Here is a 12424-nt window from a genome sequence, read left to right on the forward strand (position 1 = left end):
CACTTTGGTGAGAACATGAACAAAGACATCCAGAAATAAACACCTTTCCAAAACACACAGGAAATAAATCAACTGCTCATGGGTTAATGCCTTACTCATTTTAGTAAGCTGAAGAAAAGCCAAAGGTGGAAGGTGCAAATTAGCAAAACAGTAGTTTTAAAAGTTTGTGGGTTTAGAGGAAGTATTAGAAGAATTTGAAGGGGAAAATAATATCCAAGGAGAGTACTTGATTAAGTATGAACACCCCTTTTTAAAATAATGCCTTTTCTTCCTTTTAGAAAATAAATAATAATAAATAATGCCTTTTCTTCCTCTGAAAATATCACAGCCAAATGCAGGGATTGAAGAGGCACGGACTCTGCTGGATGTAACAAGCAAAGCAAGCAAAGCCAGTACAAGTTACCAGTGTTTCATAGTTTACTACTTCTGGGCAAATCCATAGGCTCAAACCCCCCTGCCCCATTCCCATAGCAACACTATCAAATCCTTGCAGATTCCCTCTTGTGATAGCATTGTCCTGGCTAATCATCCTTTTGCACCAGAGGCTCAGGTCATAGCATCCTGTTTGTTCCATGTTTGCCTCTTGTTCTTGCCTTGGGCTTTGTTTCGTCTCTGCTCCTTGTTCTTGCCTTGAGTTTTTATCTGTCCCATGGCTTTCATGGCACCAAGGCTAGAAGGTCTGCACAACTATCAGCTTTCATCGCTCTCTGGCTCCTGTCAGCCAAACAAGGCAAACAAGAAGAAAAAAAGCACATCTTATACTACTTGAAGTAAAAATGCAGCAAAAGGGAATGAATATGAATCAAACACTTTATTTTGGCTTTAGTATTGTCAGTAGTAGATGCTGTTCCAGCTAACACAGACACCTTCTTGGAAAAGGGACAGTGAAGGGATACATTTCAAACATGGGCCAAAGTTTATTCAGCTTTAGATTTGGAAGTCACTCTGAAGTCCATCTCTGCTTTTCAGAATTACTTATGACAAGAAGAATGTGTGCTTACTCATAGCTTATTTAAAAACCCTCCTGCAGAATAAATGGATACTTTACAATAATATGAACCAACACCAATAATGGTGCAGTAAACCTGTGATCTTCAACGTGATCTGCAGCACAGCCTGAGCAATAAAAAGTTCTGTTTAAATCAAAAAAACACTGGAACTCTTCAAACTTCCCTGACCTTATCCTCAAGTTCTAAGGATTTTAAGAATGCCACATCCTGCACTCCTGCAGCTGGCAGCCACATAGCCCCAAGACTGCCCTGAGCTCATGTGCCTTGTCATGCGCACAGGTTTTTGGAATAACCATCAGTGTGGATCCCCTTGGACAGTTACACCCCTGTGCAGCACGCCTGCTTGCACTGCAAAACTCACCACCATTGTCAACTTCATGACCAAAAGCCTCTGAGATGGGGCTATTCAGAAAGGCTCTTTTCCACTCAAATCATTCAGATGCCCTTCTTGCAGTCATGCCTAGAATCAAACACTACTGCTCCATAAGCAAACATAGGGTCAGTGAGCATATATTATGGGACATGTGGAAACCAAATCAAAGGCAAATTAACCTGAATCCAGGAAATGGACAAGAAGGGGGAAAGTACACTAACCTGCAGCAGTACAGTGTTTAGGAAGTTGTCACAACATGGATGCAGATGAACACTGCTGGGGTCCCTGACTTCAGAAATCTGAACCAAGGGGATTGAGGCTCAGTGGGAAGGGAAAAAACCAACAGGATTACTTATGGCATCTTGTTGTGACCTTCCCGCTGCATGCAACTAAAAGAAAGTTTGCCCATTTCAGCCAGAAGGTTTTACTTTCTGCCATATCCCCTTCCTATTTTCTGTTTCTTTCTTTTCAGGTTCCTTGAGCCATACCTTCTTTATTGCCTTTTTAATGCTTCACTACACATGTTTAAAGATCTCTGGGTGTATTCTGCTGCCCAGCATTGCTGAGCAATAGTTTGGGCAGTACCTGAAACTTCACAAAGCTTAGTGATGAAAGTCAGCTTTCCTAAGCACAGCAATGACGCCTGGTGGTGGTGAAACACAGTGATCCTGTTCTTCTAGATCTTCTGCGCAGCTTCTCTTTTTATGTTCTGTTCTCAGCATCATGGTGGCCCAGGATGTAAGTCCTGGCTAGACAAGCATGTCAGACCTGATCTTCCCTGAGTACAGCAGCATGAAGCAGAGAACCTCCCTATGTGTTTTTCTACAGTTTCATTAATTTTGTATGGCTAAAGCTGGTTCAAAGAAGGATCTTGCTTTAAGAAGTGCCCTAGAGCACTGCATGTACATATTTCTGTTATCAGAAACAAATTCCTTGTCTTTTTTTATTATAAAACAGTACAGTGATTTATCTCTGCTTCAAGTGTAATGCATTAGTGGGCCATGCCTGAAATATGCAAGTGACCATCTTGAAAATACTGAGAACAGCCAGGTCTGTAGATTGAAAATTAAGAATAAATGTGCTTTCTTAAGTAGCATGCCACAAGCTAGAACACCAGAGTGCCAAACAGTGCTATAACTTGTATACAGTATGTAAATCCAAAATGAAAAAAGACTAAAAGTCCTCATCCTCACAATGAAGAATTTCTTCCTAATATCTAATCTAAACCCACCCTCTGTCAGTTAAAAACCACTCCCCCTTGTCTTCTCACTACCTGTCCTTGTAAAAAGTCCCTCTCCAGCTTTTCTGTAGGCCCCCTTCAAGTACTGGAAGGTGCTTTAAGGTCTCCCCAGGGCTTTCTCTTCTCCTGGGCTGAACAGCTCCAGCTCTCTCAGCCTGTTTGCAGGAGAGGTGCCCCAGCACTCTGAGCATCTTCATGGCCTCCTCTGGACTGCTCAAGCAAGTCCATGGGCTTCGTATATCATGAGCCCCAGCTCTGGATGCAGCACTGCAGATGGGATCTCACCAGAGCAGAGTGGGAGGATCACCTCCCTTGAGCTGCTGGCCATGCTTCTTGTGATGGGGGACAAGAGCAGGTGGGTGAGACAAGCAACATATATGCATAGGCAGCAGCCACCAAGACCTTGTGACACTGTGCAGTTGGCATGAGCAGCCTTCAAGGAGCAACATACCAGACTATGTTTTTCTTCTATTTCTCCATAGACAGGTAAGCTTCAGATTTAAACAGCTGAATTTAAAAACACCTGTATGTGTGTGGATGTGTGTATCTAATTTCACTGGTGAAGTTGTAAGACAGGCTGTGTTTTAAGTTGCACAACAATTCTATAAGATGCTTTGGGAACCCTTTCAGCATGTCTAAGCCACCTGCTCCTGCACTCTCAAGCCTGAGTAAATGAGGCATATGTATGGTCTTAAGGAAACCTTGGACAGACTGAGGAGTCTTAGATCAGGTTTAATAGGTGCTACATGCATTAACATGCAGAACCTCAGCTGTAAAGGTGTAATTCCTTGCAATTTTACACATTTCCGTTAGAGAATCAGTGTAATACATGCTGGATATACTTATGCTGCCTTTTTTGTTACAGAAATACAACCAGCAATGCTTTTATGAAAAGGCTGATCTAGTTTCTGCAAGAAAGCAATTAGTTTTGTAAAGCCTAAAAAAAGCCCCCATGGAACTTCAGCAACAAACCACAATCCATCCTTTTAAGAGAAGAAACTTTTCTATTGGCCATTTAAAAGGAGTAGAGAGAAGTGCACTAAGCGTGTAACCATAACCAGTCAGTTGCCAACCCTTTACAGACCATAGGGACCCGTAGGGATCCCACTTGTAGTCTCCACTTGAAAGCAGTAACAACAAAGGGAGGAAGAAAAATGGGCACAAGGCAAGCCATACTTGAATCGGCCCTCTGATTGCAGCTCAGCAGAGAGGAATGTGTGTCCTCATGATGCTCTGGATGCTGTGTCCTCATGCTCTTCAGCCAACCCGTGGGAGAGCTGCCCTTCTTCAGGCACTGCAGCTACCTGGCTACTCCCTGGAGAAAAAGGGATGGGGCAGGTTCACAGTGAAGCCTCACTTCCAGGGTGTCCACTTCACTACTTTGCCAAAGCACATAAGTCAGTTAGGAATAAGATGAATCAGAACATCCAGCCAAGACTAAGATTATGACTTGTTTTCTTAAAGGAAAAATATTTGACAGACAATACAACACATATAGGATCATGTGATTACACAGGAGTACTGAATGTGAGTGACCTTTAAGGAAGAGTTCCTGTCTCCTGGTGTTGTTCTGAGGCTGTGTGAGAAATTTTGCTAAGAAAATTAAGAAGTAATCTAAAGTGATTGTGTCATCTCAGGATGCACTGTGGTGGCTGGTTAGCCTCTGGTACAAGGGACAGAGAGAGTTCTGGGCAAGACAGTCCCTAGTCCCTAGTCCAGAGGGTTCTGTCGAGGTCACGGTGAGAAAAGAAGCCTCTCCCAGAATGCTCTGTTCTGCTACGGCAATCTACCCCAGTTCTGCATTCCTGGCTGGCTGTTGGCCGCTCCGCCCCCTTGCTACCTTTTATGTTCCATGCCATAGAAAGTTCTCCACTCCAGGTTCCCCCCATTGGCCTCTGCCCCTCGCCACTCCCCCAGAGCTCCCCCACTGGTCCCCATTCCCCCCACCTTTGTACTGCTCCTGTGCCCTTACACCATTGGTTCGTGGTGCTAGCCCCACTCCTGTACTTAAGCCTGAGTTCTCCGTTGTTCTGGGTCTTTGCCTCTAGAACCCTTCGCAGTGTAGAAGCAATAAACTGCTCCTGTGGAAATCTATGCAAGATCCTTCCTGCCTCTTTGCCGCTGAGCCGTATTACTGAAGCTACCCGTGCGTTTGTGTGTGCACACGTGTGTGAGTGTGTGTGGCTGATCCTGCCGAGCGGCTTCGCTTTAGAGACGCCTTTCAGAGATCACTACACCTCGTGCTCCGGCACAGAAACGACAGAGCCAGAGACAGCGATAATGCACCACATGCCAGCCAAGGCACATGATTTGATCCTGTGCTGACACCCATCCCACTCAAGCTCAAGTATAAAGAACTGGCTTAACCTCACATTCACACTTCACCTACTGATCTCAGCTAACTAAACATGACATATAAAATCAGGCAGTTCAGTTGCTTGTGATTGTCTGTTGAGATGCTCAGGAAAATCAGAATTTTTCTTTAGAGTGTTCATGCACACTTTGCAGCAGGCACTAGTGGTACAGGTTTTGGAGTCAAAGGAACACTTGTCATTCATTGCTTTTAAGAGAACTTTGAGCAGAAATTGAGACAATGTATACATTAAAATAGTAACTACTGATGCTCTTGGCATTCACACCCAACTTGGTATGTATAAAAAAGTAATACTAAAAAATTAAATTAAACAGCTTCCCTGGAAAAAAAAAAAAATGCTGCATTTGCCATTAATTTCTTTTTTTTTTTTTTTAAAGCTATTATATTGAAGTTTCAAGGTAAAAAGCTGTATTTAAGTTTACCCTTCATGCACAGAAACAGCTCTGGGACTACTGAGCACTGAGACAGTTCAGAATTATATGGGCAGTAGATGGTCTTTGAAGTGTAACTACTTCATGTCCCAGTTTTATCCCATGAACTGCAAGTCTCATCTTTCCCATCATCTGATTCTGAAGCCTAGTTGCTGTCCGAGTCATTGTCTTCATCTTCTTTTCCAGACTGTGCATGTTTGGACGAATCATTGGCTACTCCCAAAGGAACAGCCCCTTTCCTCTGTGGCAGGACACTGAAAAAGGCCTCCTTCCAGTCTCTCTTCTCCAGATATGCAAGGATGATCTCAAACACTGCAACATCAAAAAAGCCCATCAGCTCTGTTACAGGGAGGTAAGTGAATGGCCGATAGCAACACACCCCCAAACCCATCTTTACAGAGGTTTATGTGCATTCTCTTGTGGCACCTTCAGAGCAGAGCTGATGAAGTGCAGGCAGGAACAGACAAGGCAATTCTGCTACTGCTGCAGCCTGAAGCCAAGCACACTGAGTCGCCAGCTGCATGACACTATTTCTCTCAGGGAGAAAGGTCCCTGCAATACTGCAGTCTCACCAGTGCCTTTTGTACAGGCAACAATGCTTCCACGTTTGACAGGAGAATCCTGCTGTGGATTCACTTTAACAAAGATTTTTACCCCTCCTATAATTAGCTATAATTAGCTCTTTCTTTCTGTATAAAGCAACAATTAAAGATCCAATTTTAGAAACACGTAAATCTTACAAATACATAGGGTTTGATAATTTTTAAGTCCTATGACATACTATATTCTCTTCCATGCTTAAATAATCATTACTATAATGAAAATGCCAACCTCATCAATCAACAGCACTTTAAGAAAATGAAGTTATCATTAAGCAATGTGTTACATAAAAAACTTGAAATAAAGCAAGGTAAGATAAACTAAAGAATGTGCAGTGGGGCACATTATAGGGAATAAAGACTTCAACACCATGTCAAAAATTTCCACGAAGGTCTGAGTAGGCTCCATTTTGCATATATTTTTGTTTAATGACACTGAAAGACAATCTAATGATAAAGCTGAAAGTTTAAAAGGAGTGGATTCAACATTTGGTTAAGCAGTTGAATACTTCAATCACAACCAGAAAACCAGGTAAAAATACAGTTATGAAAGCTCAGCACTTGGAGCACTGCTGATACCAACTGAGGAAAGTCTACATGTACTGAGGCAGTTACTGCTGAACAAAGCTGTCCAGAGAGGTGAAAACATCACAAACATCCATCCTCCCTTGGCATAAAGTACAATAAAATACAATGTTGGATAGTTTACCACATTTCACTCACTTATATAGTAAGCCTGGAAACAAGACCAGGATGGTAAGAAAGCCACAAGTAATCCTCAGACAAGCCAACAGGAAACAATGTGCACTTCTAAATGGCTAGGACACCATCATTTATATTTAACCATATCTATAATATTTAAAGGTCAGGGCAGTTTGTGTATTCTGAAGGCAACTAAATTCAAGAAATATCAACATAATAGATCAAGGTTTAGGTATCTGCAGTGCTGAGGGTTTGAACTGTGACTATCACAGGTATATTCTAAAATGATGTAATTATTTTATGATTTAGAACTCACCATGATTGACAGCTAACACTTTCCGACTGTTCATTTTGACAAAGTTTCCAAGTGGGAGCTGTGCATGACCAATTCCCTGCTCTACAGCTTTTTTGTAAGTAATTCCCTGGGGAAAAGACACCAAAACAAGTGGATTGAGAATCACCGTTTCAGATCAGCCCATACAGATTTACTATGAGTATGATTTTCTGGCAGGAGGGTCACCTGTGCTGCCATGATGTTGCTTCAGAAGTTGGTTACAAAAAGAAACTTACCCTGGTTCGACAGTACCTCAACGGCTACAACCGCGGGCAAACTCACTACTTTCTATATATGTCACACTGTGACCTGTGGTCAAAAGGACTGTAAATGAAACCTGTTGACACAGCTCAGCTCTAGAACCACCAGCCATAGCCTGCTTTTAAACGTGAGCTTATGTTAAAGTACAAAGTTATTCAGGTTGTAGTCACATGGTATTTTTTCAGAGGAAGAGTAAAGGATAAAAAAACTCTGGAACACTAGCCACTGCTACCACCACAAGCTTTTTTCACATTTCTTCAACATTTTTTGGAATTCTTTTTTGAAGACGTTTTCTCATTATTATTTATGTTAGCTTACACATGAACAGCAATAATATCAAATAAGGTGCCAAAAAAAAAAGAGCTGCAAAGAAACAGACCCACAGTTTACCTTGTGGTGATTGTGATCCACCAGTCCTCCAATCACATAGGCTTTCTTCTCATCAAGCTCTCTGAGAACATCTGGGGAATCTGAGGTAAGATATACTAGGTCTTCTTTCTTTATTAGCTCACTATAGTGCTCTGTTCTAATTTGGATATCCTCAAAAAAAGGTAGTTAAAAGAAGTTACATTCAATTGCTGACCAAGCTTTACAGACCCAAGATGGGACTGGCAAAAATAAATCCAATAGTATGTGGTCATTCCACATTCCTCCTTCATGTTCAAATACACAGCACAGTGCAGATTAATTTTCTGCATAAACAATCCCATCCCTATAGCACTGACTTGTAAAAATCAACAGGAAATTTTCTGAAACCCTGAAAGAACTTTACAAATCCTTAAGTTCTTGTGATTCCCTTCAAACGTTACCATATTTCTCCTACAGATCCAAATAATTTTCAAGTCCACTAAAAAAAGTGAACCCAGAAGCAAATGCTTAGTTAACATTAATTGTTCAGTAAGAGAGGTTTATGCTATGCTCTCATGAAGCAGCTATTGCATGAGAACTGCTGAAAACTGGACTGGTTTTATTTATTCTAAATGCTCTTCCTTTGAAGTTGTTGGAATAGTGGCTTAACAGGGAGTCACAAGGAAAACCAACATGAGTTTGTCCATAAGAGAAGCTACTTCTCTGAAGAACATTTCAGTGCTGAGGCAACGTGATGGAAGTGAAGGTGCACATGAGAGAATCACATCGTGACTTGAAAGTCTTATTCTGGACAAGAAAAAAAGAGCACTGTCAAGACAGACAACTGGTGGAACTGCCTAAATCAAGGAGTCCTGCTTTGTTTATCAAGCATGGAATTTGTTCAATAAAGACAAGTGAAAATAGATCTGTGTGTAGTTTTTCAAACAAAAATCAAATCTAGATTCAAGAGAAGCAGTCTTTGGTTTATTCAAGTTAAATAAATTAAAAGGACAAAAAGCCACACTTTGTCAAATAGCTATTGCTCTCATGTATTAGAAAAACACAGGTGTAAAAAAATTATGTTCTTCACAACTAACAATATAGTTAACAACTACAATCCAACTTTAAGCTTTTACAGAAATACTCAATTATTCACCTTCCAATTCACCCATCCTTTGTCATTTTCGTTCATGTTGGTCTTCAACTGTCCCCCATGGCTAGTCAAGTAAAACTTCAAACAGAACAAACAAGAGGTACAAAATACAGAAATGTTAACTTTCCACAATCTGTTTCCTCTCTTGCTACCCTGAACTGTCAGCTAAAACTCTTAATTATTTTTTAGATGGAAGCGGTACTAGGACCATATTCATATGGTTAGTGATACATTTAAAAGACAAATTTGCACTTAGAGTGACTTTTTTTTAAGATCTGCCACAGATAAAACTGAGAGTATCAACAGTATCTTAGTGGCACGCCTGGATGGGGCACTTTTCATCTGCATGCACATATTGTTCCATATACAGGGGTGTATTTATAATGTGGGTGTTACAATAGAAGTAATTTTCTTATGGAAGAGGCAGCTTAAATTTTTTTTTCCTACTAGAGTTCTCATGTTTGGTACTTGGCAACAGTCAGCGTTCAGTTTGTTCAAACATACCTGCACAGGATGAAATGCCTTGCGGTTTTCTGCATAACATCTCTGAATCTGCTTGTGGAGCTTCTTAACATCCTGTACACAACACAATTTGGTTTTACTTAGTCCTTCATTACAGACCATCACGAAATACTTTTTAATGAGCCAGTCAGAAGCTAAAGAGAGAAAAAGGAAGCTTTTAACTGGCAAAAGTGACTACTCAGAGAGTGTGGGCATCAGATCCTGAGAGAAAAAACACCCACTGTGAAGGGATTATGCTGGAGACACACACATCTTCCACACAAGTCTACTTAGACACCTCTGTGCATGTGCTTGATTTGTATTATTCTAGGAAAAAAAAAATCACAGGGATTTAATTAACATACAGAATTAATCTGAGGAATCAAGCAGGTTTATCACTGTGAAAGTACTCAGTCCTTAACCCATGGGAAATTCCTGAAAATATAGCTTATATTTAAGAAAATTAAATATGCCTAGTTAATCTGAAGTTCCTTTTACCTTTAACACCATCAGGTCATCAAAGCTGCAGTCCACAATGAGGCGAAGCGTACTGGGAACAGCTTCCCTGCGCATGCACTTTCTGTCATTCCCCTCACTACTGGAATCCAATTTTGACTGACGTTCTAGTTTTCTCTTCTGGCGTTTTTCTTTTCGTTTCTGCCTAAGTAAACAAACAAATCAATCCTCAAAAGTGCTGCCAAGTCTGCTGAGGTACCATGTTATGCACACAAATGCAGACTTCTAGGGCCAAAGTGGTTGTCCTGTGGCTGTGGTAGTTTAAACTCAGCCTGTTGGCTGCATTTGTGCTACACTGAGACCAGCACAAAACACACCCCCATCTTTGTGAAGTTCTGTAAATACCTACAAAGACAGATATCTGACACAAATTCAATTAAATCAATACTGGGAGTCTCACAGATTTAAGGGTGCTCTGAGTCACGTCTTGTAACGGAACTAAGCAAAAAGACTGACAAAATAACAGTATCAGAATCAGAATGAGGAAGGCAATTTACATCCTGTTTCACTGAACAGTTTTTCAAAAGGCTTCTGAAGAAATTGTTCCATCCTCCTGTCAGGAGCAGGCAGCTGGGAGACCAAATTTCAGAGACAGCAACAACCACTGTCTCGGGAAGGAGCACCTGGCAGTCAGCAGGATAGGAATAAATCACCATCAACGCATTTGCAGATACACTTTCTCTTAACACAACAAAACAGAAGCTCATCGTCTTTCCAAACTATTCCAACAGATTATAAATCAATGTAACCTGTAGCACAGCACTTCATGTGTCAAAGGTAGCTGCTTTTATTCAGTGTCTTTTTAAGATTCTCAAGTCTGATGCCACCAGGGAAAGGGGCGCAGCCCATTCAGAAAGGAACAAGGCCACGCGTTTTCTCTCCCTTCCGACAAATCAAAAACATGCATGTTTGAATCCCTCCTGACATCCTCTTCAAGCCGAGGAACAATTCTAGTATGAGGAAGGGATGCTTACCTTTACAGCCTCTTCAAGTGCTGATGAAGTAGCCTGGGGCTACTGCTTTAAACCTGGTGTGGGAGAAAACTGGTTCAACTGCCTTGATTTGCTGAAGCAATTCACAAACAAATTCTGCTGACACATCGTTATTTTTACACTAAACATTACATGTGAACCATGGGAAGCTGCTTTGCAAACCATACCTCCGTAGATCTTTCTGTTCTTCCCACTGCTTCTGCTTCAGCAGCTTCTTCCTTTGCCTCTTGGACAAGGACTCAAGGCATTCTTCCTTGCCCGAGCCTGCCTCCAGTCTGTCTACTGGATCGTCACTTGCCTTCGCCTTTCCTTCCACATCAGGAACTTCAGGGAGCAGGGTACTTTCCACTGGCACCTCTGGCCTGTCTGTGGGCGTTTCGGACGACATTAGCTTTTGGCCAGGTTTTCTGACTTGTTTCTCAGCACATGCCAGATATTTCCTTAAAAACAAGTTTTCTGCTCACCAATTCTCTAGGAAACAAAGTGATATGAGTGTCATTAAGAAGAAACTCAACTAAAACAACACTCAACGCCTACTATAAGCCTGAATAAAGAATAAAAATAAGAGGCCTTTTTTGTTTAAAGCCTCTGCAAACAGTAAAAAAGAAAATAGTAGAGAAAGTATAACCTATATTCTGATAGTCTAAAATCCTGCCTGCTAGATCTGCAGATATTGAATAGTTTCTAATTAAAAACTTCATGAAAGAACAGCAGCATAAAAGTAGGGAATCACACTGAATCAAATGTAACAGGGAAAAAAAAAGCATTAGCAGTGTATGTACACAAACATAAAAAATCAAAGAGATATCCTGTGATATAACTATGGCAACCTGTTAGAGAAATGTAATTTTAAAGTCAGTAAAGCCATTTGGGGAAAAAATAAAAGAAGTGTGAACGAGCTGTACTCCTTCAAAATTAGTTTTTATTTCTTCTGAAAACAGAAGACACTGGGCAGTGACAGCGGCCATTGTCAGTGGACAAACAGGGCAAGTAAAAGAATGAACACATTAAACTGTTACTCAGCAAAACACTCTCAATTCAAATCAATTACAATTATAACCTCTTCTTTCTAATGGCAAGCGCAATTTTTCCACACTAGCAGCTCCTCTGTGCTCGACACCCACACAATTCCCCAAAGACAACTTCACCGGAGAACACTGCATCTACAACAGGCACGAAACAGCAACCCCTTGGCTTTCTGCAGTGACAGGAGAGACAAGAAACACACAGGACACCAGAAAACCAGCGGACGTTTTGCTGGCACATCCCGATTTCCCTGTCTGATGGCGTTCACACACCGAGCCCTGCGCGCACACCTGCGTGCGTGTATACAGGCTCACAGACACATATACATACGCACGGACGCACGCACACGTGTATCTATGCAGGGACACGCCATAAGCCCCTCATGACTGCACAGGGCCAGCCGCAGGCACCCGGAGGGCCAGGTCCCGCCCCGCAGGCGGCGGCCAGGCGCGGTGCGGGCCGGGCTGCGCGGGCCGCTGAGCGCCGCCATGTTCCCCCCGCCCCCGCGGCGCCGCAACGTACCCGCGAGCCGCCCCGCGCGCACGGCCGGCGGGAGAGGGGCGG

General features: G+C 42.0%; 1 protein-coding gene and 1 long non-coding RNA gene across 6 annotated transcripts; one reads left to right on the plus strand and one right to left on the minus strand.

Moving 5' to 3' along the window:
- Positions 1-792: 792 nt before the first annotated feature.
- Positions 793-12424, minus strand: TRMT10A (tRNA methyltransferase 10A). Of its 5 annotated transcripts, none has more exons than XM_042049751.1 (8): positions 12383-12424; positions 11002-11305; positions 9825-9987; positions 9330-9401; positions 8829-8903; positions 7715-7864; positions 7046-7151; positions 793-5740 (listed from the first exon to the last, which is right to left on the minus strand). In XM_042049751.1, exons 2-8 carry the CDS (start codon positions 11220-11222, stop codon positions 5574-5576), a joined length of 954 nt encoding a protein of 317 aa, XP_041905685.1. In that variant the 5' UTR covers positions 11223-11305; positions 12383-12424; the 3' UTR covers positions 793-5573. The 5 variants fall into 5 exon arrangements, with proteins under 5 accessions (XP_041905685.1, XP_041905686.1, XP_041905684.1 ...); XM_042049752.1 differs by lacking the exon at positions 12383-12424 and adding an exon at positions 12209-12345; XM_042049750.1 differs by lacking the exon at positions 12383-12424 and adding an exon at positions 12191-12345.
- Positions 5692-8595, plus strand: LOC121674921. Its single transcript, XR_006019894.1, has 2 exons — positions 5692-5780; positions 7039-8595. It is a non-coding gene; the product is annotated as an uncharacterized LOC121674921 (long non-coding RNA).

The sequence above is a fragment of the Corvus kubaryi genome, unplaced genomic scaffold (genome assembly GCF_017639235.1).
Source record: "Corvus kubaryi isolate FWS band 111438036 unplaced genomic scaffold, C.kubaryi_AGA036_p1.0 71, whole genome shotgun sequence".
NCBI lineage: Eukaryota > Metazoa > Chordata > Aves > Passeriformes > Corvidae > Corvus > Corvus kubaryi.

What these genes read in the sequence shown, in the direction of transcription:
- TRMT10A (XM_042049751.1), bottom strand. Translation starts at nt 11,222, where the DNA reads ATGTCGTCCGAAACGCCCACAGACAGGCCAGAGGTGCCAGTGGAAAGT. An exon ending in GAACAGAAAGATCTACGGAG is followed by an intron (nt 9,988 to 11,001) that starts GTATGGTTTGCA and finishes TTGTTTACTTAG; the next exon opens with GCAGAAACGAAAAGAAAAAC. An exon ending in AGGCATTTCATCCTGTGCAG is followed by an intron (nt 8,904 to 9,329) that starts GTATGTTTGAAC and finishes TTCTGTTTGAAG; the next exon opens with TTTTACTTGACTAGCCATGG.